Source organism: Neolamprologus multifasciatus, chromosome 13, assembly GCF_963576455.1.
Source record: "Neolamprologus multifasciatus chromosome 13, fNeoMul1.2, whole genome shotgun sequence".
NCBI lineage: Eukaryota > Metazoa > Chordata > Actinopteri > Cichliformes > Cichlidae > Neolamprologus > Neolamprologus multifasciatus.
Genome location: NC_140451.1, coordinates 1,178,894 through 1,205,753, shown reverse-complemented (window position 1 = coordinate 1,205,753; position 26,860 = coordinate 1,178,894). Strand labels below are relative to the sequence as shown.

The 26,860-nt window shown below is 43.7% G+C and overlaps 1 protein-coding gene across 1 annotated transcript in view; it reads left to right on the top strand.

Moving 5' to 3' along the window:
• The window catches only part of pdzd8 (PDZ domain containing 8), a 40,868-nt gene extending 14,108 nt beyond the window's left edge, over positions 1 to 26,760 (top strand). The window contains exons 4-5 of the mRNA XM_085182467.1: positions 16,511 to 16,673; positions 16,775 to 26,760. Of these exons, the coding sequence (XP_085038593.1) occupies positions 16,511 to 16,673; positions 16,775 to 19,113 (2,502 nt within the window). The 3' untranslated portion in view covers positions 19,114 to 26,760. The remainder of the gene's footprint in view (positions 1 to 16,510; positions 16,674 to 16,774) is intronic.
• The last annotated feature ends 100 nt before the right edge of the window (positions 26,761 to 26,860 follow it).

Sequence of the window (26,860 nt, the reverse complement as noted above, 5' to 3'; positions counted from 1 at the left end):
ACATGTAATAACTGTATAGTGTAGTGTCACAAACACACACATGTGCATGCAAAGCGTGTTCGTGCTAAAGGTGAAGGGGGAGGGCAGTGGGCTTTGTCTGTTGGGCGTGTTTGTACATCTGGCCTGCTCACCGGGCCTCAGCTGATGCTTGCTGACAGCTCGACCAAAGAGACATGCGATGTGTGTATGAACACACGTCAGCTGATCTACACGGTCGGTGTGTGTGTGTGTGTGTGTGTGTGTGTGTGTGTGATGTTGTCTGTGGCCAAGCGCCCAAAATCACGAAGCTTCCTGAATCTGAAGCAGAAACAGGAGTGCTGACCAATGACACGTGTGCAGGCAGCCCTGATCCAATGATTGCTCTGTGAACATGATCAGGCTTCATGTACTGTAACACGGACCTTTACTGACCGTGTGGCTCATTATCAATGGGCTGATTCTTAAACAGTGCTTTAATACAGCGTGCCTCGTTCACCCTCACATACATGAGCACTGCGTAGTGGTGTGAAGAAGAGGTTCGTGTGTGGATGATTAAAAACTCCATGTTTTAGCAACAGCTTTAGCTTTAAACATCAAACTTTCTGCCTGAAGTCTGCAGCGGGGTCGAGTCAGTGCTGGGACTCTGCTGAAATGAACAACACTTACATCTGTATGCCATCATATTGCTGCAAAGCAGTAATGTATATCATTGTGTGTATATCATGCAGCATGTCGCCTTCACAGATGCTTCGTTTACCCACTAATGCACTGCTGGAGCGTCTCAGCTCCACATCTCAAAACATTTGAGTCTGCAGCTGTCACCTGCTCCTCAGGACACAATATCTGATCCTCTTCCACTGTCTGTGCTTCAGGCTTCTCACATTGCAGTCAGTACTCACTGTGTGAATATTGACTGCACACACACACACACACACACACACACACACACACACACACACACACACACACACACACACACCTCACCTCCTGCACCATTAGAGTGGTTGTTTGATGTTCCAGTGTGGCTGTCTTTGTGTCTTTAATCTGCTGCAGACACCTGATGAAAGGTTGATGAGCAGTACACACACACACACACACACACACAACAATGACTCATCTAGTACTTCACTTCCTATCCAGCATTGTCTTTGGGGTACAAATGATGCGTCTACATCAGAACATAAGGATGCAGTGACACCTTTTCAAAGACTTTGTCTTAACAGGATTAAAAACGTTAAACTTCAGGAAAGTAGTGAAACACTACACACACCTACCAGCCTCAGGTACATGATGGACCCTGCCTATAGTTTTGTATGTGCACTTTGTGCTACATCCAGTGATGACAGTGCAAAGAACTGATAACTAGTAGTTTAGCTTTGACTGACCTTTAAACACATCAGTAAACAGAGTTCATGAAGAAGAGTTCAGTGAACATCAAGATCATCTGTTTGTGTCTCAGGCTCTGTGAGCGCACAACATTTATTATTGTGATTCACTAATAAACACAAGTCCATGTTTACTCTTTTTAAGCTGCTCAGCAGGAGGCTGTGTGTGTGTCTGTGTGTGTGTCTGTGTGTGTGTCTGTGTGTGTCTGTGTGTGTCTGTGTGTGTGTCTGTGTGTGTGTCTGTGTGTGTCTGTGTGTCTGTGTGTGTCTGTGTCTGTGTGTGTCTGTGTCTGTGTGTCTCTCTGTGTGTCTGTGTGTGTGTCTGTGTGTGTCTGTGTGTGTGTGTGTCTGTGTGTGTGTGTGTGTGTGTGTGTGTGTCTCTGTGTGTGTGTCTGTGTGTGTGTCTCTCTGTGTGTGTGTCTCTCTGTGTGTGTGTGTGTCTGTGTGTGTCTGTGTGTGTGTCTGTGTGTGTGTCCTCTCTCTTGTCACATCATTGTGAGTCTCTCCTCTGTGGTTCCAGCTGTTGTGGTTCTTGTTGTTCCTCTTGTGTTGTGATGAATTCTAAACGGATCTTTGGCTCGTTGATGTGCAGTAAACGTGTGAATGCTACGTAGACATGTAAACACGTAAACATGCTACGTAGGATCCACTGTGTCCGATTCTCCAAATAACTGTCAGGTTATTCTGCAGGTGCTGTCATGTGTATCTTTGTACAGGTCTTTAAATCTGGAAACCAGACGATGTAATGATGTTTTCTCTTCTCCAAAAGGCCGGAGAAGATTGTGTGCCGTGTCTAAACGCACGGCCGTTAGATATTCAAAGGGCAGCTAAGGAGCCGTCACATCTGTCGCACACACAGGTGATGCATTCATCAACCATCTCCACACTCAATTAAATGGCCAGTTCTAATTCTATTTGACAACAGCTGCATGTCGCAGAGGCTGATTAAAGACATGAGAGATTGGTCTCACAGGCTGTTTGTTACTTATCGCTTTTCCACTGATACATTTACCTTGCAAGAAACTCAATAGAGCAGTCAATATGTGCATGACACAAAGAGCCGCAGCCATATTACAGATGTGTTGATATTACTCTTTACAATGATTTTGTTCTGATCCTGCAGGCCTTTGAAATGAGCTGTTAGTGACTCTTAAAATTGGCAGCCGTCACTACAGATAATTCATGTTTCTCACCAGAAACACCAAACACAGAGTTTGACATGTGATAAAGACGTTGTCTAAATTAACGGTTTGGTCTCCTTTTGGATCTGAAGCCTGTAAATTGATGACGTAGGAAAAAAGGATTTATCTGTTGGGACATTTTCCTGCCATGTAATCACATAAATGTCATAGATTTGGCTCTAAGTGGTTGGCTCACCGAGGAGAAACAGCATGTGTTTGGTTTAAAACGATACAGCCCATATCAGCACGGCCGGCGGGAAATATCAGACATGGCTGATTTTACCTGTGCATACGTGCATCTGCAGGTTCCTGCAAAAACTAAACCATTAGTTTAGACCGAGCCGGCGTGTAACCTACACACACTTCATGTTGGAATAACTGCAAACAGTCCGGAGGGTCGATGTATGGAACAGCATCCAATGTGACGTAGGCTAGTCTGTTTCTCCTCTGCTGTGTAAGTGTTATTCAGAGCGATGGTAACCACTAAGTATATTTATGGTTTCTACTTCTCCTTACCAAAAATGATATTATGTAGGGTGCATTTATGCAGCAGACCCAGATAAAACATATTTATCGTGCTCTTCCTCCCCAAACCGCTGTGTTTGTGGACGTCGCTGGCTTTAAGTCGCTGTTTTCAGAGGCCGGCAGCGAGGGACACCAAGGATTGTTCCTACTTTTGCTCGTGGACAGAAAGTGAGAAAATGTGCAAATGCAAAAACATGACCAGTAAATGTTACGTGGCCAGTCGGTCAGATTGGCCCTCACAGATTCAAGGAGCAAAATGACATTTGAGCGGTCGTTTGAAGCAGAGCGAGGAGAGCGAGGAGAGCGGTTCAGCGGCAGCATCGGCGCTTAAAGGAAAGGAAGGACTGAAATGCCAGTTTGATAATGAGGGAAGTGGTGTCTTAATCCTTTCTGAGCCAGAGTAGGTTTGAATTTTGTTGTCATTTATTCAACTAGCATGATGTAGCAGTCTTGATAGATCATTATTTTTCAATGCCAGGACAAAGACTGTGCTACAAAAAGAAACTGCGTGGGCGACCAAACCACTGTTTCTCCCCATACAAGTGCAAATGAGGCAAAACACCTTTTTGTTTCCCCCGTCTCCATAACAACTGCTTTGTTCTTTAAGCTTTTGAAACTGGCTTCCTATGAAAAAAACGGCAACTTGAAAATTCATATCGAGGCGCCCAGCACATGCACATCACTAAAGTTTACAGCGATCACATAAGACTGGAGAAAAATTATCATCTGCCCAATACAACACCATATATGTGCAAAACAACAGGACAAAGCCAGCAGTTTATTTAGGCTGTGGGGTTGGTGGATGCGGTGAGTGGACCAGAAAATGACCAATCATGACTGGATAAAAGAACCTTCAGCTGAATCAGAAGATTCATTATTTTAACTTTGAACACAGCTTTCAGAAACCAGATGTTTCCTGTTATGTCGAGATCAGCTAGTCAAGTACACACCTACACAGCATGTTAACAAACCGTGAAAAAAGCCACACAAAAAATGAATGATTGCTGGTAACGGTTTCTATACATTAGTATGTACGAAGGGTATGTTGTGACTTACCTTCAAAATTACAGCGGTCCCTCACTATGACGCGGTTCACCTTTCACCTCGCTGTGAGATTTTTTAGTGCAAGTTTGCATGCTTATTTTTCCGTCACATTGTGTCCTGATCGCTGCAGACGATCTCCTCCGTGACGTCTCTCCTGTACAGAATCGCTGCATCGATGCAGCAGTGTGACTCTGAAGTGCAGTGCTGTATGTCCACGATGTCCACGAAACGTTTTGCACCGTCAAAAAATAAAATTGGCTACTTGATTTCACCGATCGCTGGTTATTTTTAGAACATAACACCCGCGATAAACGAGGGACAGCTGAGAAATATAACATTTGAATCCCTTTTCTCTTTTGCTCTGAGGCGCGGGGAATAAATATCGACAAGTCGATGAACATCGTTTACAGATATATTGGGTAAATGCCCGAGACATCTATAGAAATGTAAATCACTGCTTGATTAACTTGTTTTGGACCGTAAACAAGGCGCGAATAGGACACCGGAAACAAAGCTCCCCACAGGAGTTTCCGCACCGGAAGCAGCATATGCTAACGTGCACAATAGGGACCTGATGAATGTAAAAACAAAGAATTACCAGTTTTTTATTTTTTATTTTTAACCCGATTTTTGTTTCTAAGAAAAATCAGAGCCACATATGAGGATCTTTGTTTAAAATTTCAATAGACCAGTAGCAGGATAATGTCCTCGTAAGTGGATATCAGGCCCTTCGGTCTAAATAACCCAAAATGTGACGTCCACATATGTGGACGCAGGTCCTAGGAGGTTAAAATATTCTCACTAAATGTTCACACATACAAATGCTTTAAAAACAACCCAGTTTCATCAAAGCACCTCTTGGTGCATCAGCTAACCCTTTAAAAAAGTGCCCACAGGCTCATTTAAGGCCCTTATCTTAGAGAGAGCATGTTTCGTCGTCCTTAGACTGTAACCCACCACTTGCCTGTGTGTCTGAGAACACGTACTACAGAATATGCGTCACAGTTAAAAACCCTAATAGGTACCCACCTGAGCAGCTATTGGCCGTGCAGCCTGGTCCTCGGCCCACTCCACCTTCGTCACCATCGGGGCTGCTAATTTGATGTGGCAGGGAATTGCTGCGTACTTGCCTCGCAGCGACTTGTACCCTATAACCATACACAAAACGATCTGACATGTGGTATTAGATTAAATTACCGAGCAGTGCACTGACAAGGAAAAGGATTTGCTCAACCCCACATCTCCATCTCACACACACCCTCCCAGACATGCTGGAGACCAAAGAGCTGTTCAGCTGGGCGACAGCCTCAGTCTAACTTCTCCATTATGTCTGCAACGGCTGTTTCTTCTTATAGAGCCTTAGAAATATCGTCCTTCACTTTAGTGTTTGCATGACTCAGGTTTTCTGTTTTATTTTGGATTGAATTTTCAGACTTTGTATATTCAAAGTGGATCAGCAAATGATTTTTAGCTTTTCAGTATCCTTATGAATTTGCACAATATAAATGACACTTAATGCAGAGGTTAAATCTCAGAGAGAGTCTGACAGCCCAAAGCAGCAACTCCTTGTTTCTTCAATAGTAAAGGTCTGTGGCAGTGCCGACACTTTTTCTTCATATTTGAAATAAAAAAACAAACATTTTGATAATTCCCTTTCAAAATAAAATAGATATTTTGTTAAAGTGCATTCAACAGAATTAAAAAAGACCAATGAACCCCATCAGTGCACAAACCCACAGCAGTAACACACATGAATGCAACATTTACTGCTGCACACTGAGAGCACAGCTTTGTGCACTTGTTAGGCATGCAGTCCATATTATGTTGATATCTAGGCTACAGTTACCCGGACGTCATTAGTGCGACAACTGACAGTTTCTTGGTTTTTTTTGTTTTGGTTGGTTTTGGTTTGTTTTGGTTGGTTTTGGGTTTGTTTTGGTTGGTTTTGGGTTTGTTTTGGTTGGTTTTGGTTTGTTTTGGTTGGTTTTGGGTTTGTTTTGGTTGTGTTTTGGTTGGTTTTGGTTTGTTTTGGTTGGTTTTGGGTTTGTTTTGGTTGTGTTTTGGTTGGTTTTGGCAATCCGGAGGCAGCGGTGAAGCGTGTTGTCAGTCGGTGAGCAACGAGAGCTGCTTTTCATTGAGTGAAAAGCTTGATTCACATGTGTACGCTGACCCAAACACACCGAGGATGACGGCGGCTACATTCTTAACGTTAAGATGCTGGTGTGTATCGACATCAGTCCAGAACTTCACTGGTCCGTTAGTGCGAAGATCCTGTGCCATGGCTACAAGTTCGAGAATGAACTTCCCCTCGTCAGTGGAAGGACCGCCTCCTTCGCTCTGACCGATGAGTCCCCTTCTGCTGAAGGGGTCGTTCAGGTGTTTGAATGTGTCGCTCAGAAAGCCGACGCTGGCCATGAAGCTGTTGGATGCGATTCAAGTGTGTTTCTGTTTTTTTTGCCTGCTGTTGCAGAGGAAAGTTGTGATTCCTCTTTGAGGTCACAGAAACGCTCCAGCCTTTGGACGCCACCTGACATCCTTGTGCAGGTCACGGTGCTCAGCAGACGTTTCTGAGAGCAGCATGCGGAATAAGTGGTGCTGGAGGCTCCGCCTTAACCAATCACGCTGCCCGTTTTGAGCTCTGTGCTTACTTACACAATGCCGTCTGATGCACAGTGCAGTGTGAGGTTATCATTTGAGGTGCAACAACCAACCACGGTGCTGCCGAACTGCTCACTTCACTGCCATGGGTGGAGCTCCATCCGTCACAAGCATACTTCATATCCAGACCTCTGTCCTCGGAAAAAGCTGAAATTTTCTCAAACATTTCTCAAACTCCCGCTAACGGCAGTAAGCCATGAAAATCACGACCATCTGTTCACAACTGTGCATTATCAGCTGTGTCTGTGGACTCGCCTACTGCTACAGACTTTACATCAGTTTTCTGCAGGTTATCTATCAGCATTTCAAACACGTCTGACGCCACAGTTTTAACCCTATGAATATATGAACGGTCTTTAATAGCAGACGTCACGCTCACTTATATATCTTCATCATTTGTCCCCTCATCCACCATGGCCAGCATGCAGTCTTTCACTGTTTCAGAGTCTGACAAACGCTGGATCTTCTTTGCAAACACAGCAAACACAGCGGGACGCGCTGTCGGAGCTGCACATGACCTCGCCGTGGTAGTACACCTCTGGTTGTAGATGCAGGGAAACTCTGCACTTTTTCAGGAAGCTGTTTGTCATTGTGGTGCCTTTGTAAGTTGTGATCTTTAGGAACCATCAGCATCAATCTGTGTGTAGTAGATGGTGCACTGTGGGTTGAATATTGCGAGGCTACTAGGTGTGTTGCGTCTACACTATGCTGTTTCTGCCAGGGCCACAGGCAGACGTTGCTCCTGGGCCACCGTTTGAATGGGCTGCTTGTAGCGGCTTTGCTTTGCATGAACCTTTGAAATGGACTGGTTCTTATAACGCTTTCTACTGTCACTGAGCACTCAAAGCACTTTATACTAGAGCAGGGCGATATGACCAAAAATATTTATCACCATATACATTTGAAAATTTGCGATAACGATATAACTGACGATATAATTGACACGAGACAAAATACTTTACAACTCCACAACTTTATTAGTGCAAAAACCCCATCAATGTATTTTCACTTAAACAAGCAGCTGTTTTTTATCTGCATTAAAGTTATATAAAAATGTAACAGTGCAAATGCAAATTCCTCGCTGACAGTTTAACCAAAAGGCATTTCCAGTGGAAACTGGCCGACATATCCTCAGCATAACCATGTATAATATCCACAAAACTTAAAAAGAGGTTATACACACACAATACGGTAATATTATGTTGAAGCACAGTACGTATCACTCCGCGAGGCTCCGCCTACGATACCGTAACGCTCCGACAATCCATCAAGCGGTGCGGCTTCGTAGCTTAGCAAAGTCGTACTGAAACATTTGATAGATTTTCGAGCGCCGTGCAGATAAAATCGTCTCGAGGTCAGTAAACACAACCAGAGTTCATACATAAGGCACACGGGATTATAAGGGGCACTGTCGACTTTCAGAAACATCAAAGGATTGATTTTAAGTGCGCCGTATTTTCCAAACAACACGGTAATAACGACGGCCCGCTAGCATGCGCTACCAAAAATAGTGCTTTGTTGTGTATCTGACGGACGAAAGCTAAACCAGTTCCACACCAGTGAAGCTGCAGCATTTTTACAAACCAGTTCAGGTTCATCCGTTTCATTCAACGATCCCCTTTCGCTCTTCTCATTCTGCGTCGCCGCCATGTGCGTATGTAAACAAAAGCACTGCGCATGCGCGTTTTACCCATATTCTATCGCCATATTTCATTTTCCTATCGTTGCCCAAAATTACACCGGTATTACCGTGAACGGCATGATATAGCCCAGCCCTACTTTATACAACTCGTGCATCCACCCAATTGTACCCATTCACACATTTATCTAAGGTGCTTCTGTCTAACATTCACCCGCATCGGAGAGCAACATGGGGTTAGTATCTTTCCCAAGGATCTTTGGCATGTAGACTGGAGCAGCCTGGGATCGAAGATGTGAGTCGGTGATCTGCTCTACCACCTGAGCTACGGCCACCCTATATTTTAGGATATAGTTATTCTATAGTTCGGGCTCTCTAATTTTATCCATATAACATTTAATGAGCTAAATATAAATACTTTTGTAGGGAAAAAGGAAATATCTAAGCATTGAAACCTACTCTCATAGCATGTTTTCATTTTACTCTTGTGTAATTTAAAATGTAGCCTTTTTTAAAAATAAAAAATCCACTTTATTTGTATGGACTCTTTGTTGCAGAAGGCCTATGATACACACCATTGTGTAATAATGTCTTATCAAAGTGAGTATTTTATTCAGAAGATCAAAGTGAGACTTGTCTGGGTTTCTGTCCTGCAGGTAAAGGAGACGACTTTAAAGCAGTGAAAGCTGCCATTTGAACATATTAACCTTTCATTTGTTCTCTGTGGCAGTGCAGATAAAAGAGGCAGGATTTGCTCGAATAGATGGTGAATTGCTCCATTTACATGTATCTGAGGGTTGTGATGCTCTTTGTTTGTCTTTCCTGCTCAGAGACAAGAAACCGGGAGCTACTTGTTGTCTTAGTCGATGTTAACAAGGTTGGTTTAGACACTGCTGCTCAGCCCTCAGAGCAACTACCTCTGCACAGCAATTAAACTCTGAAATTTACAGAAGATACCTCCTATCAGAAGTCAGAGGAGAAAGCATCCATATATTACTTTTTATTGAACTCTGTTCACCCCGTAATTGTCAAGACTTTTTTTGAAATCAACGATTTACATGGATGGATGCTTTAAATTGTGCTGAGAGCTAAGGTTACTTCAGCCCTTACACCAGCATCTCTGCCCTCAGGCGACAGGCTAATTGGCCCATTCATATTTGTAATGCATTGCTTGTTTTTAAGTAGAATTTTTGTGACTTAACCAAGTGTTGTGTTCTGGTCCAGTGAGTGACTCGACCTGCCTGCTTCTATACTGAGCAGTGACTTACTGAGGGCGTCAATCTCTGGGGTTGAAAAGTAAAGACGACACAGAAACGATGACGGTGCGTCTGATGTCCACAGTAGGGCTGTGGGGTATGACCAAACTCTGATATCCTGATTTTAGGGCATTTAACATCATATCTATCACAATACGGTGCATTGTCTCTAAATGCAGTTAATATTTCTTATATTCATAACACAGAGAGGTTTTTTCATTTAAATGAATTAATCGAAAATGAAATCGACGTGGGCCGTATGTGGCTTCATGCGCAGTGACTCTGGCTTTCATTACTGCTCCTGTATGTTGTCAGGAAACTGGCCTGCAGACGATGCCTGTGGCGTCTCCAGTCTGAGCTGCATTGTTAGGGTAGTACAGGGTTGTGTTTTATGGCTTGTACTCGTAAAACGAATGAAGTAAATTTACCTGTGTGAAGTGTTTTCGGTTGGCTGCTGTATACCTGGAGCAGAGCGTCTGACCAATGCACCCAACTCTATATTTATAGAGATGAAGTGTAACTGTGAGGCGCGGTATGAAGAAGGAAAGAAAAAGCAAAGCAGAAATGAAGCATCGCCAAATATGTTTCCAAACCAAGCCAAATACTAGAACATATGATGAAGCATATCCTGCATTTGGCTTCACCTGCACAAGTGCCAGGGTAGGTCTCCCCAACAGAATTAGCTTCCCCTGCATCGGGAGCAGTGCTGGGCTCTCCAAACCACGGACAAACAGGATCCCACAGTCTTCATTTTTAGTTCACAAACACTTCTTGTAATGACTAACTACTCCTGACATGTTGGAGATGTTAGCTCCCCATACTGTAAAGTTACCGTGGGATACAAATAATATCAGGCTGATCCTGACACAGTTTGTTCTAGGGCTGGGCGATATATCAAGTTTTTTTTTTTTTAAATATTGATATATTTTTATACGAGATATAAGATGTGATAATATCCTTTATATCGATATAGTCTATGTTACGTTATAATTATAGTTGTGGAGCCACAAGTTTGCCTCTCTTTCGTCCACTTTTGTCTTTACGCAACGTTACTCGGCCTCACCTCTCCTTAACTGAACACAACTCCCCCTCCTCCCCCATCGCTTCACCTGCAGGCAGCGACAAGAGTTACTGCGCATCGCCCCGTGCGTGGGGCTGGACGGCGTCAACGAGCTGACCACGCTAACGAGCTGACCACGCTAACGTGCTAGCCATGCTAACGAGCTAACCATGCTAACGAGCTGACACGCTAATGAGCTGACCACGCTAACGAGCTAACCACGCTAATGAGCTGACCACGCCAACGAACTGACCATGCTAACGAGCTAGCCATGCTAACGAGCTAGCCACGCTAACGAGCTGACCACGCTAATGCCATCTGCACAGCCTGGAATCCTTTCATTCTCTCAAAAGTTGACAGCGCGCCTTTTGTATGAATTCTGGTTGTGCTTGATGACCACGAACCGATTTTGTGCTGCACGGCGCTCAGCAATCTGTCAAAAATGTTTTAGTACAACTTTGGTAAGCTACGGAGCTGCACCGCTTGATGGATTCTTGGAGCATTACGGCTACCGAGGAGCCTCGCGGAGTGATACGTACTGTGCTTCAATGTAATATTACCCTACTGTGTATAAGGACCATAAATGGCACCTGTTAAGAGACACGGTTACGAAGAGGATTTCAAACTCCAGGCTGTCAGTCACGCAGTAGAAGTTAAGAACAGAGCAGCTGTGAAATCTTTGTTATTATGCTCAGCGTCTGTTAAGTTTACATTTTGACTGATTTTCTTGTAAAACAAAGGGGGCCTAGCAAAAAAAACACTGGTGTAATATGAAACAACAGACATTTTAATATCCCCATCTGATATATTTTATCACTCAGGTCTAGTCCACATCTGGGTAATTCTAATAGACAGTTAAAAAGGCTTTGGGCTGGATATTTGAGCAGGAATATGTTGACACTGCGTCTGTAACTGGCAGGTGTCTGCTGGGCTTCAGCTCTGCTAATTTGAGCTCTTGACTGTGTATTTATTATGCACCAGGTTCAGGGGTGGGCAACTCCAGGCCTGAAGGGCCGGTGTCCTGCAGGTTTTAGATCTCACCCTGGGTCATGACACCTGAATCAAATGATTAGTTCATTATCAGGCCTCTGGAGAACTTCAAGACATGTTGTGGAGGTGATTTATCCATTTAAATCAGCTGTGTTGGATCAAGGACACATCTAAAACCTAGCTTACTGCAGTGATGTACACCTTAAACAAATAGTGGAGTACTTTCAGGGTAAATGAAATACATGCCCCTTTTAAAAAGTGTTTCTATGACATACTAAGATTATTGGTCCGTAGTGTGTTGATGGCCGAGGCCGTGAAGCATGTTTATAAGACCATCCTTCACATTTTAAATGTGGCTGACTTTGCAGTAAACTTACTCTTATGTTCGTATATTCAATTTGTCCTTCTACACTTGGTCACTGTATTTAAATACAAACTAACAGAACAGGTTTAGGATGGTTTTGTTTTTTAAACAATGAAACTGCAGATTTATGTCTTGAAAACGAGCTAATATTAGCACTGGGCCTTTGTGTGTGCTGCCATATAATTGGGTGCATATGAGTGACTGTGCCTGCGCATATATTGGTGTGTGTGTTTGTGTGTGTGTTTGTGTGTCTATTTGCACTTGAGCAGGATGGACTTGTGTTCTCCTCTGCAAATCTATTGTAGGCATTGGTACAGCAGCTGTATACACACAGCTACAAGGCTGCTCCTCATCACCTACGCTCACCTTTCAGAACCTGAAGCCCCGCCCCCTCCCCGCCGTATGCCAGTGTATCATGCAGCAGATAATAAATAAAACAGTCAGCCACTGTGTTTGCAGAGTTGTTAGTTAATACCTTAGTGATATATAAATGTTGTCTTACACAGTCTAAATTAAGTTAAATTATTTTATCATTCATAGACACACATTACAACTACCATATTTTCTTATACGTAAGGCGCATTAAACAAAACAGTCAGATAAGTCAAACATTACTCAACTCATTCTTCTTGCTTCCTCCATTTCTGTACCATTGATTCATTAATGCTGAATCCTCTCCAGCTGCTCTGTTCCCATGTTGTTGCAGTATATTAATGACTAACCTCGTATTGTGGATGGATTATCTCAGTTGTTCTCCTGACTGAAGTTTGGTCCGTTTACAGCATCCTGCCATGCGATTGCATTTGTCCCTGACCACCAGAATCTCCCACGTTAACTTTTATCCAGTGGAAAAAGTTAGCCTTCATCCTCCAGCTTCACTGTGCTAATGTTATGCTAACATAGCTGTGTTGCTAGCGGTCACGTAGCACATCATTATATACCAGCTAGCCCAACTTCAGTAACCCTACAAACGTCACTGCTGTTTAGTTTTCTGTCTTCATTTATGTTGGAAGTGATAGCATCCAGGAGAAAACATCAGCATATGTCTTCTGACAAAAATACATATGGAGAACACTTATAAAGCAGTGGGGTACACGCCCCCCCATGGCGTCAATTACAGATTAAAATAGGTTAAAGACGTTAGTCACAGTTAATGGTACATCTTGTACATCTTTAATGGCTATAAACAGACATAGAACTTCTCTTTTCTATAACACCTTCCATACAAGGTAATAAACTTAAAGCCTTCAGGGTCTCTGGGGCTAATTATTGACTCTGGTCATCTGTTGCCAAGTAGAGTAAAATATAGTGAGACACCAAATGAGTTAAGGCCTCAGGCCTGACACATTCCTAGAGTATATGTGTTATATGTATTGTAAGCATGTATTGCAGTTATCCTTCTATGCTCTAGTCTCTAACATAATAGATTGTGAAGACATCGCGCTTCACTAAGTTTAAGACCCTCTGCAGACTAAGCAACAACTCTTAATGAGCACAAATACTATGCAATGTGTATGAAGTACTTCTGTTAACATAATGGAAGGATCCTCAAATGAACATCTTCAATAAACAACTTTAGTGCAATATCAATACCGTGAGAAATATTATTAGATGAAATAATGCTGTAAAGAATGTTATCAATGCAGTTATAATGATGCAGATTATATGGCAGCAATAAAAGAATTTCTGTATCTCCACACTGTACGTTTGAATTTATTCACAAATCTCTCTGTCGGAACATCCTATATCATGTTTAGGTGGAAGCTAGCGAGCTAACTTCCTGTTAACTTCCTGCTAACTTCCTGTTAACTTCCTGCTAACTTCCTGCTAACTTCTTGCTAACTTCTAACTGTTAAATGTAATAACTTCTGTTTTCATGGATGCCTGGATGTTAAACACCATAGTTACACCTGATAAAGCAGCAACGCTGATCATTTTATTACAGATGAAAGAATTTAGACAGTTTGTAACTCTCAGTGATGCTGCAGTGTTCGTTTGACTTTGGAAGCGACAGAGTTTAGGACCCAGATTCCTCTGCGAGGCTCCTGACGCTCCGACAGTCCATCAAGCGGTGCGGCTTCGTAGCTTAGCAAAGTCATATTAAAACATTTCTGAGCGCCGTGTAGCACATAAAATCGGTTGAGGTCAGTAAGCACAACCAGAATTCATACATGAGGAGCACTGTCGATTTTTGAGAAAATTAAAGGATTTTAAGTGCGCCTTATAGTGCGGAAAATACAGTAGACTTCAGGCATAATTGACCTGCCAAACCACAATCAGTAACCATTTCAGTTCTGATGTCTCTGCAGTGTCCATTTCACCCATCAGCCTATCAACAAATGAGATTCACAGACCAGTTTTATAACTTTGCACAGCTGGTAATGTGTTTATTAAAACATACTCTTCATAAGAGTGTAGAAAACCAAAAGTAAACAAGCCTGTATTCATATAAACATCAGTCATTGAATCGTTTTGTAATCCTCATTAGTATGAGCATGACTCACAGTTGCACACATTTTTGATCATGTGTTATGCAGCAGGTGCCTGTAGGATGTGCTGGGTTAACGTCTTCATTTTGGCCTGCAGCAACCTGTTGCCTCTGCAGTGTTAGTCTTCAACATGGCCAGATCAGATTAAATCTCGAGACACACACTCAATCTTTTTTTAATCATTTCAGAGAACATTATATTAACTTACCTTCATTTCCTGGAGACCAGATCGTGTCCACCACTTACCCTTCTCCACGATTCACTTCACGGGAACCTCTTTTTCTCCCCAAATGGAACTTTATTGTACCCAACATATCAGTGATACGACTACACACACAGGAAGCAAGTGGTGACGCTGTTTTTGAGGCAGGGAGCAGACGAGGAAGGAAACCAGTGAGCCCATTAATGGCAGCCGAGCACAATGAAGACTCACACTGAGCTGAAATACTCCCAGCCTCATGCATGACTGGAGTCCTGCTTCAGATTTTATCAATGTGCGACACAATGGTGCAGGCAAATACGCACACACTCACAGCTACACGCTAACATGTCGCTCTTTGTGTTTAAACACACTGTACTGTATGTTGATCATTTAAAAACACCAGTTAGTGTAGCTGAGGGGAGGCAGAGTACCTGGAGGACACCACCCAGGCAGGGGGCCGTGCTGACTCCTGCAGCACGGTCTGCTGGTTGATGCTGGGGAGCATCAGTGCTGACTCTGCCTCCCACAGTTGTGATGAATGAAAACGGAGAGATTTAAAATGTCACACTTACTTATCCTGTATAAAGAGAAGTTTTAAAATAAGAAACATTTGACATAAAGAGAATGGATCAGTTTTTATAAACAGTAAATAATGTGATGTTTGACTTCATGTGCAGATCAAATGCTTATTCATGGACAGCACCAACTCTGCCTTCCAGCAGAACGGTAACAAATCCACAGCAGGGAAATTACAGTCGTTTGTCTGCTCACATCGTGTCAGCCTCCCTTTATTGTTCTCTGTAAACCAGTCATGGGTCTCTTCATGTGATTTCCACCTGTTCTTTCTACCTGGAACATCCAGTTAGGTCACAAAATATCACACAGCTGTTTTCTACCATTGGTTCTGTGCATTACCACAATCAATTTTCAATAAAACAACTAGGGTGCAGTTGAAGTGCAGACTTTCAGCTTTAATTTAGTGGGTTGAACAAAAAGATGAATGAAGAAGAAACACCCAGTGCATCATGGGAATCCCCCAGCAGCCTAAGCTTCAGAAATCCAGCCCTAACGATATGCTTTAGCAAAAAGGAAAGTTTTAAACCTGATCTTAAAACACGTGGGGGTACCTGCTGTGCTCAAAAGTGCTCGGTTTAGGGGCCCATCAGGTCTCAAAGATGGGGTCTGATTATTCAAGACGCTGTATGTGACAGTTTCAAACACAGTAACCTGCTAACTCGGACTCATTAGAAGGAGATTAAAAAAACAGAAACTAATTAATTTTTTCAAGGATGCAATATTTCTTATTTCTCAGACCTAATTATTTACACTTTCTTCCAAAACAGCGTATGATTAGATTACATTAATGGATTGGATTTATATAGCGCTTTTCTAGGCACCCAAAGCGCTTTACAATGCCACTATTCATTCACTCTCACATTCACTCACTGGTGGAGGCAGCTACAGTTGTAGCCACAGCTGCCCTGGGGCAGACTGACAGAAGCGAGGCTGCCATATCGCGCCATCGGCCCCTCTGGCCATCACCAGTAGGCGGTAGGTGAAGTGTCTTTACCAAGGACACAACGACCAGGACGACCAGGACATTAAACCTCTCTCACACTGCATTACTACTCGTATACAAAGTTAAAGGATCGTACATTTGTAAACGTTTGTGACTTTTAACCACTAGTCGGTGGTAGTCTTAATTGTGCTGTTTTTCTTCTTTCTCTGGTTGCATCAGACGGAGATTATCAAGGGGACATGTGGCAGCGTGGGGATGACGTTCAGGCACGTCACTGCCAGTGAGGGCGATGCGGTGCACGTTTGCATCGAGACAGTTTTGCCCAACTCCCCGGCAGCGTTGGCAGAGCTGCAAAAGGGTGATCGTCTCATTGAAATTGGAGGTCCGAGGTGTTTGTGTTACTTTCTAACATGAACGTCATTCGTTTCTTTGCACTTCTAATTTGAAACTCGCATGATCTCATTCTTCTTTTCTCGTTAACAGGTGTTAAAGTGACGTCCTCGGTTCAGGTACCAAAACTGTTAAAGCAGGCCGGAGAAAAGGTGTTGGTACTTTACGAGAGACCAGTGCGTCATCAGACTCCCTCTTTGGGAAACCAGGCAGCTCTGCAGGAAGGACTTGCTCAGCTGGAAGAAATTGGTTTCATGACCCAGCAAGCAGGTTACGAGGAAGAGCCAGCCCCCATCAGCACCCTCTCTGACCTGTCTGACAGCAAAGACATAGACTCTGAGTTTGAAGAGTTGATTGTGGAATCCAAGTCTAGTGGTGGCACTGCTGGGCAAAATACCACAATTATCAGTGAGACCAAGGAGGATTTCTTACTTACAGTAAACCAAAGCCCCAAAAGGACTGTAGCCAACCTGGCTTCTAAGCCTCTTGGTACCATATCACCCATCCTCAACCGCAAGCTAAACCTGGTGGGTCTCCAGTCACCACTAAAGCCCCAGCCCAAAGAATCACCAAAGCCCTCCCCACAAAAGACCAGTAGTGATCCAGGGGAGGTTCTGCAACGCCCTACTGTCCCTCCCCCACCTCCCCCTTCCCGCCCTCCAGTTCCACCACGACCGCAGATCAGGTTGACGTCGGCATCCTCCGAAACGAGCCTTTTGGAAAGTGTGGATTCTGCAGCTGCTAACGTCACCGCTGCTCCTTCCGTTACGAAGACGACCAGCGCTTCAGAGAAGTCTCCAGAAAAGGTTCAGCGCACTGGACCCGGCGAGGACAAGTCTGAGAAGGCATGTGTCAAACAAACGGAGGCGAAACAGTCCAGCAAGGCAACGGACACCAGTGAGGAGGTACTTCCATCAACTGTGACCAGCAGCAAGGCTGATCAAGCGAAGGACAAAGCATCAGAGAGCTCCTCCAGTACACGGGACAGCGTAGAGGACCACTCCCTCTGGGAATCCACAGAAACCATGTTTCGTAGCCAAACGGCACACTGGTCCAAGGCGTCCGTGGTGTTTGAGGTGGAGAGCAACCATAAATACCTTAATGTGGCCCTGTGGTGCAAAGATCCCTTTAAACTGGGCAGTCTGATATGCCTGGGTCATGTGAGCCTCCAGTTGGAGCACATAGCTCTGGAATGTATGGCCACATCTTCAGGAGAGTACCAGAGCACCTTCAGGTTGGGGGCTCCGGAGCCCAGAGCTAACGTCAGTCGCACCGCGTTACGCAGTCTCAGCACCCACAAAGGTTTCAACGAGAAGCTGTGTTATGGAGATGTCACTTTAAACTTCTGCTACTTAGCTGAGGGGGAGCTGGACTATCCGGTCGGGCTGGTGGAAAGAGAAGCAGAGGGCAGTGTTCAGGAGGAGGACCTGAGGGAGAGGGAGCCCGTCCCTGCGGCGCCACGCGAGGACTTGACCTACAGCGCTCTGCAGCTGCAGGAGGTCCGTCATAACTTCCAGGACACGCAGTTCCAGAACCCCACCTGGTGTGAGTACTGCAAGAAGAAGGTCTGGACCAAGGCAGCCTCTCAGTGTATGGTCTGCGCCTACGTTTGCCACAAAAAGTGCCAGGAGAAGTGCCTCGCTGAAAACCCTTTTTGTGTGGCCACAGCCGAACGCCGTGGAGCTGACCTCGAAGCCAAATCCACCATAAACCGCGCCACCACGGGTCTAACTCGCCACATTATCAACACCAGCTCCCGTCTGCTGAACCTCCGCCAGGTGCCCAAGGCTCGGTTTACCGAACAGGTAGCCGACGTGGTGCCGGGAGCGGTGGAGCCCTCGCCTAAACACACCCCCAACACGTCTGACAATGAAAGCAGCGATACTGAAACGTACACTAGTGGTGCCAGCCCCTCAAAGCAGCCAGCTGGGAGCGGTGGGAGCAGTAAACTGGTACGCAAGGAGGGCGGGCTGGACGACAGCGTGTTCATAGCTGTGAAGGAGATAGGTCGCGACCTTTACCGGGGGCTGCCCACAGACGAGCGCTCCCAGAAGCTGGAGTTGATGCTGGACAAACTGCAGCAGGAAATTGACCAGGAGCTGGAGCACAACAACACCCTTCTGCTGGAGGAGAGGGAAGCCGCAGATGCACGCCGCAAGGCCCTTATCAGCACCGCCCTGGCCAAGTCCGGGGAGAGGCTCCAGGCCCTCACCCTGCTGATGATCCACTACCGCGCAGGGATTGAGGACTTGGAGTCGGTGGAAAGCACTTCTCCTTCAGAGCAGCGAGGCTTTAAGGGCAAAGAAGAAGGTCTGGAGGAGGAGGCCCTCCTGGGGACAGAGGTGTACGACAGCGACATGTGCAGCCCTGTAGATGTGCCGCTGCTGGACGACATCACTGAAGAGCAGATCTGCGTGGAGGCTCTGCACTAGAATAAGACTGTGCATTTAAAATACGGGGATGTGGGCGTCGAGCGTCGCCTGTAATTTGTTTGTTTCCTTTTTCATGTCAAAATGAAAATCGTTTCACGGACGATGAAGCCGTTATTGATCTACTGATTTCCATGCTTGAGGTTTTTAAAGGGAGGAATGAAAGTTGCACGTGAGTTATCGAACGCCAGCTGCACATTGATCCCTTTGGTTTCCTGCGACCTGAGAATGTCACTGTATGCATTAATGCAGGTTGCTGTCTTACCTTTATTTTGGAGAACAATTATGAAACATGAAGAGCAACAGGGTTTGTATTTTGTAGGCTGAAGGATCCCGTCTTGATTTTTCTTTTGTAAGATGTTTGAATGAGTCATCACGGTGATCGTTGGGCTTCTGCACATGGTGTCGTTTATATATTGTTTTCCTCTGTTTTGATTGGTTGGTCTGTATTCAGACCGTCTGTTGTTTTTATTTTATTGTCCCTCGGTGCAAGATGATCCATCAAGTTATGAATATTTCTGTGTTATATTTCGTTAACATTCCTCCAGTGTGTACGGCGGTTCTGTGGCACGTTGTTGTAAGTGTGAGAGAGACTCTGAATGAATGCGACCCGGCTGCTTTAGCTCCTGTGTTTTTAATCCACACCTGGTTTCATCCTGTTTGCCTTTAAGTTGTTTCCAAACGTCTGATCTTTTCCACGTTGTCTGTACACAGCTGTTCGGCACCACCCTCCCTCCGCCCGTCCTTTAACATGCTGAGCATTAAGTCTGTTTGACTGTCAAAAACCAGCTATAGCTCCCAAAGCGCCATGATCTCCATTCACTGTTTACAGCTGCTAAGAACAAGAAGACGTGTTGGGGAAATCTGCCCTAAACCCTGAACACAGTCTGTCGTCGCTTCGTCCTTTGTTTGTTTTTCTATTTAGCGTCACAGCGCATACAGGAAGCAGCTCTGTGTCATGTGATGCTACAGAAGGAGATGTACTGTATGAAACCCTCGAATAGAAGAAGCCTTTTGTTGTTAAATAGACTTCATATGTAAGTTACGAGGAGCTGAAACACTGCAGTGAATGAAGTACAACAGCAGCAGGTTTATTGTTGTGACTGAGGATGTCTCATCTCTGCTACAGCTGATGTTATTCACCTGTGACGGTTTCCTCGTGGCTTCTGGTTGAACGTGTCACTTTGTCAGTGGAGAGCAGGTGTGAATGGGTGAAGCTGACCTATTCAAAAGCCGCGAGTGAAGATGTGCATAGAGACGAGCCTACAATCTGCTCTTCACACTCCAGTGTTACCGACTGCAGATTCAACAAAGGGCATGTTCCTGTCTGCTGTGGTCAATCTGTTGCTATGTGCTGTGGATATTCACACACTGGTTGCTATAGCTGTCTTTTGATCTTTTTGTGCAATATTTGTTTTATAAAGCACTTCTGCAGCATTTCCTCGTCCACTGAGCTCACACTCACACGCTTCTGCCCACTCACAGCCCGAACCTCGGAAACTCCACAGTGAGTAAAAGCTCCGCCCACTGCTCTGACCACTGCTTTCAGATTGAGATGGTGTGTTTTTTGTGTGTATGTATGACGGATGTTGTTTTTTGAGAAAGCCTCGTGTGATGAAGCTTTATTGTACATACGCTAAATAAACAGAATCACATGATCTCCCATTGGTTCATCGTGTTGTTGCTTCTCTGCTTGAGCGCTAAAAACGCTCTTTCCTACCAGTTTCATTCACACAGACGTTCAAAACGCTTTTTCTCTGTGCCCAAGTTATTTCGAACCAACACTTATTGATTAACGCATCGGGAGAAACTTGGCTTATTTCAGTAACTTTGATGCAAGTCTTCACAGGATGATTGGCACACCATCGTTCAGCCTTTGTAGTGAACTCAGCATCACAAAAAGCTTTATTTTACTATCAGGAAATTCCACCTGGAAGGCCAAAACCAAAAGTCAGCCATGACACTAGACAGCACGGTGTATTCAGATTGAATTTGGAAGCGTAGTGGCTTAAAGCCAGCACCATATTTTCCACAGAAACCAGGACCATCTATGGATGGGAAAGCTGCTCAGTTGGGCCTGTTTTCATGAGAGCTGCACGCTACATGCAAAGACCAGTGTGAATATGTATGATAACAACATTGTACAGTTTGACTCCTGTGCTAAAATTGCCACACAGTAGGAAAAGTGCATGTATGTATTTATGTGCATCAAAACCTCAGCCTTTACGTTGCTCTAAGTGCTCAGTTTCAGATCGATTGTTCTTCTGTTGGCTCAGGTCAAAGAAAGGGAACATATAAGAGGCTGTTTTAGGAAGAGCTAAGCTACATTTACCAATTGGGACCAATGGCTGTTTTAAAGCAGTTCCATTCTCAATATCACAGCTCATTGGGCTCTCGTTGGCTCCACATTGGGAGTGACCACCATTGCCAAAAAGCATTTGTTACTTAATTACTCCCAGGAGCATGTCATTTGAAGCGCCTTGAGGCGACTTTTGTTGTGATTTGGCACTATATAAATAAAATTGAATTGAATTTGTTACACTACTTGTTACATTACTTTTGCATTTCTCTGTAAAATGAAACACATTCTTACATAATTACCAGTTAACACCATAAACCTGTAGGCTGCAGGCGCACACGCTAACACAAATCCCTATCCTAACAAGGACACGTGTCTGTCTCAGGATTTAGGCATGAACACAAAGCAAAACCCGCACAGAGACTTAAAGATTACAACAGTGACTGTGCTTTAGAAACAGAGACTGACTACTCATCACTGCTCTTTGTGTTGATGTTTGGGCTCTGAATGCTGCAGCCTGCATTCACTTCAGTCTTGGCTAGCTTACCGTTAGCATGCTGTCTGTGCTGATGTCTGCAAAGAGCCAAAGTTGTGTAATACAGTTGTTTATGGCCTTTTTTGCTGTCTGAAAGAGACGTTCCTTCACAGACATACAGAATAAGACTAACCTCTGAAGACAGCAGCTTCTTAATGTGGAAATATTCACAGTACAAAGAGAAAGCTACTTTGAACTGTGAATAGTACAAAGCTACGCTGAAAGAGTTCATGGAGACAGAAATGAGGTCCCCTTCTCTACGCTGCAGTAGTTTCCTCTTGGAGTTTTTTAGAAGTTGTTCTTTGAAACCTAAGAAAGTTTTGAAGTTCTCTCGCCTGCCATGCGAGAGGTCCTGGGTTCAAATCCCGGACGAGCCCCCAAAAGTTCCAAGTGCAAGCCTTTCATTTACCGTATACGAGTGGCCTGACGCCATGTCTCAGTACCTTTGCTGTATTCTTTGGTTGCACTAGGTTAACCCCCAAAATAACCTACCCATTAATGTCTTAAACAATCCTTTAAAACCTCTAAAAGGTTTTTCAAATGATCTTTTTTTAAGTTATTCATTTTTTAAGTTTAGAATTTGAGTTTAAATGTCTTCATTTCGCCTTTAAGTCACATATTTTTAATTAATTCATTAAAATTTTCATTGAACTGAGTCACAAAGATAACTTGACAGTTTTAAGTGATTGACAGTAAGAAACAGAGTCTGATTAAACATTTGCAAACGATGCTTGAATGACTGGAAAACACAGTCTAATAACAAAGTGCAATGGATTGAACCTAGTGTGAAATTAGCAGAGAGGCTGTGGACTCGTTTCCAATCAAACACATCAATAACTTCTCATCTCTGCTGTTTTTTTTAACACATTAAGGATTTTGTTTTGCATTACCATTGAAAACGATAATCGTCACAGCAGAGACAGCACCGCTGCTAGTGTCATTGAATGATGATCTTTGATAGCATGTCCCCAGCTCCTCATTGAAGGCTGTGTAGTGTACCATTTGTAAGGCCATAGCCCCGCCCCCTTCAGAAATTGTGAAACTAATTGGTAAAATAGTTGCACACAGAAATGCAATATCACATAGAAAGCTCTGGTTCACCTACACTGCTGCAAGAACAAGTGTTTCAGGCTTCAGTGAAGAGGGAAAGGAGGTATCGTGTGAGCATCTGCAAAGTAATTGAAGGCCAGTGTTGAGATGGACAGCCTGATTACAGAGTGTCTGCTCCCACATTCCCCCGTCATGACAACCCATCTGCTGTCTTCGCTCGGCACGACTACTCAACATGAGGATTTCTGGGACCTGTTAAAGTGCTGCATGTTAGCCACACGCATGTTATTTTTGTGTACATTCTGAGGTATCATGTGGATGATATGAAGCCTCAGCTTGACCAACATTTGGTCTGAATGTTCAGTGTTTTAAATTCAAAGGTTAATTGTGCAGAAAATCCTGCTGTCCAGATATTTAGAGGTGTCGTCTTTACGGAGAAAACTGCTTTTTCACAGTATACAACATTTAATAGAGCATATGGTGTTCCCACAAGTATGAAAAACAATCCAGTCAAATACACATAAGACTGACAGAGTGACATTTTCAATAGATTCTGACCAAAACCACAAAACGTGCACAAAAATACCCAGAAACGACTCGTAGATTGGTCGTTAGAGTTCAGAGAGTGTCGGGCGTGTTGATCCCAGCTCAGTCCAGCGAGGCCCGTTCTGGATAAACAAGTCTAGATAGTTTATATTAATGGTAGTATTTTACTCTTGCTTAAATCTAGTACAGCTTTTCACAGTTCATCAGAAAGAGGAAGAAGAAAAAGCATATGGCACAAGTACATTATAAACACCATAAACATTACAAGAACCTTTTTAAGAAAAAAGGTCATCAAAATGTAACAACTTGTTTGTAGTTTTACAAACATTTTGACAAACAGCGCTATGCTACAAAAAAACAAAAAATGATCTGTCATCTATCTTAAGACATAATCTCATGATGGTTCAAAGGTCACGGGGCGGAGCCAAACACTGCACTGAATCAAGCTTGCATTCAATAATCATTTGTTGCACAAGCTAGTTATCCTGTAAGCTCAGCTACGCTGTCACGATGCAGACGTTTCTCTGTTTCTGCTCTCAGTTGGGATGAATTAAGCTCGTAATAGAAGGTCAGTCCAGTTCTGTACTTTTAATATAACATTCATACCATTGCTCCGTAGTGTAGTGGTTAACACATCGAGGTTCAAGAGTGTGAGGGGATACTGTCTGCGTCAGATCAAACGCTCCATCGTTGTGCATCTGCAGCTGAAGGTAGCTTATGTTCTTGACCCGTTATAGTGTGTGATGTGCAAGCTGTGTACTCGACACAGCTTGCACATCACACACACTATCGTATGTTTTAAACTTTCTTTCCCTCTGTGAACACGCTCTGATTTACCTCGTGTCTAAATAGAGCCGTACAAATAAATTTGACTTGAACTGACCCTGTGCACGTGTTTTTATTTTCTATCAAGCAATTTAATGATTCATTATCATCATTACAAACTCAGATGTTTCTGGGGTCGCCTATAAACGAATGATGATGGCGTCCAGTCACACTGCATCATGAGTCGCATTCTGTACCTGATTTAAATGTGGCCACGCCCTCTTGACTCTTGCTGTCACTGCTACACATGAAGCTCTGCTTACAATCTTACAATCCTGACTCGTGGATGCTTGTATTTGCTGGTTCTTGTTGCAGATGCACTTCATACATACAAGCCAACAGAATGCAGGAGCACATTATGTTTTTAGGTTAACAGTATCGCTCACAGCTGCTCCACCGTCTGACATATCAAAGCCAACAATAAACGTGTTCTCTATGCTGACCGACTCCTCCACTCTGGTGGAGCTCGTTGTGATTGTACTAAACAGATTCAGCTTCTCAACACAGACTTCTTGTCTTTTCCATAACAGATATTTTGACACAGCACAGGAAGCACAGATGTAAGAAACAACATTAATGATGGCTCAGAAAGGCTCAGGGCAAGGTCACCAGGAAACAGCCCTACCCCACACTCAACCACAGCTGGTTACACGCTTCTACCTGTCAATCAAAATGCTGCTGCTTCCACTACTGGCCACAATATAAATCAGTGCAGAAACTGCTGTTGTGTTGTCCAATAGGATCTGTATGCTTCATCTGGTTCCCTTCAGAAATGAATGAATTAAAGTTTTATTTTAAATCAGTTTCCTTCTGTTTTGGATTTTTGTTCTAATAAATATTTCCCAGTACACATAAAATTCTGCGCCCAACAACGTCTTGCAATTTTGCATTTTTACACTATTTTAGAAAGTGAAGAGCTTCCGGTTAAAGTCAGGATTGTGTCAGTGTTTACGAAGTCATTCAGTCCCAGTATGCACTGAGCCGGGACATTAAAGGAGCCCAGACCTGAGTCCAGTTAACATCACAAACCGAACTGTGCCCAAACGGACGTTGGTGCTCTTCGTCTGCCAAAACTATGACCTATAACGAGCACTTCTCAGATGCCAGTCAGACTGGAACAAGCAACAGTAATTAGTCCAAATCTTTTGCTGCAGACAAACTGATTAATCAGTATGAAACTACACGGGCAGTTTTGAGGCAATAGAAAGCATAAAGGTCCAATGTGTCTTCTTACAACTCTGCTCGTCTGCCTGCAGCAAACTGTCCACATATGGACACAGCCTTCATGATGTTGTTATTTTTCCGACTCACACGTACAGGTTTGCTGTTTTGGAGCCATGTGGACAAAAGTATTGGAATCCAGGTGTTTTCAGTGACAATGCCACAGGTGTGTAAACTCAAACGTCTCCCCTCCAGAGTTAAGAGTTGCTATGGTTACAGCAGCTCAGTCACAGTCGGGGGTCACTGAATGCTAATGTGTAAAAATCAGCAACACTGCTGGCCCACTAACTGGTTTCCATGGCTGAGCACAGTATGCAGGGCTAATGTGTCAGCAACTCAGTACTTGTGTCCATATGAGTGAAATCAGTGCTAGCTAGAGTGGTTAGCAAGTCTCATCCATAAACCATATAAACTAGGGATGCACCGATACTGGTATCGGGGCCGATACTGTAAAATGTGTGTGTATTCATACTCGTAAAAGTTAACCGATACCAACTTATTTCATTAATCAGAGGGTGGTTTGTCATTTTTGTTGTAGTTCCGCGCTAAACAGGCACAGGGTTAGGCGAGTGAGACTGGCAGCTCCAGATAAAAAAGAGAAACTGGAGGCTGCTGTAGCTAGGCTAAACAAAATGTCAGCAGTGTGGAACAGCCAACTTTAACTCAGGTTTTGGAAAAGCGATGAAAAATGTCAAGAGAAAATCCACGGGCAGTTAAAATAACAGAGGCTCGACTCATTTTATCGCTCTGGATGACCAGCCAATGCCAGTCGTGGAAAACATAAGATTGCACCGTCTTCTCAGCATACTCGAGCTGCGATATGAAATTCCCAACAGCCCACACATCAGGGAGATAATGGTGCCAAAACTGTCTGAAGAGGTAAAGACAAGCAGTGTGTGCGCGATGTCAGTCCTCGGTTTAACGGCACAGTGGACTGATGATCCACGAGCAGATGAGGAGTTTGTTCGTCAATGCCAAATACTTTCATTATTTTGTTTGTTTGTTTACATTATGGACACTCTGCAATAATTTAAAAGTTTATTTTATTCTCAAACCTAATTTGTATTTATTTTATTCCAAACAGAAGTGTTTATTTATTATTCTGAAAGCTCGAGACAGTGACAATAGTTCAGTGATATTTTGTTAAATTACAATGTGGAGACTCTGCAATAATTTAACAGAAGTGCTTATTTTTCACTTGAAATTTTTTTGTGGTCATTTTTATTAAGATTTTATTTTTTATCGGCAGAGAATAAAATAAAACCTGTCTTCCA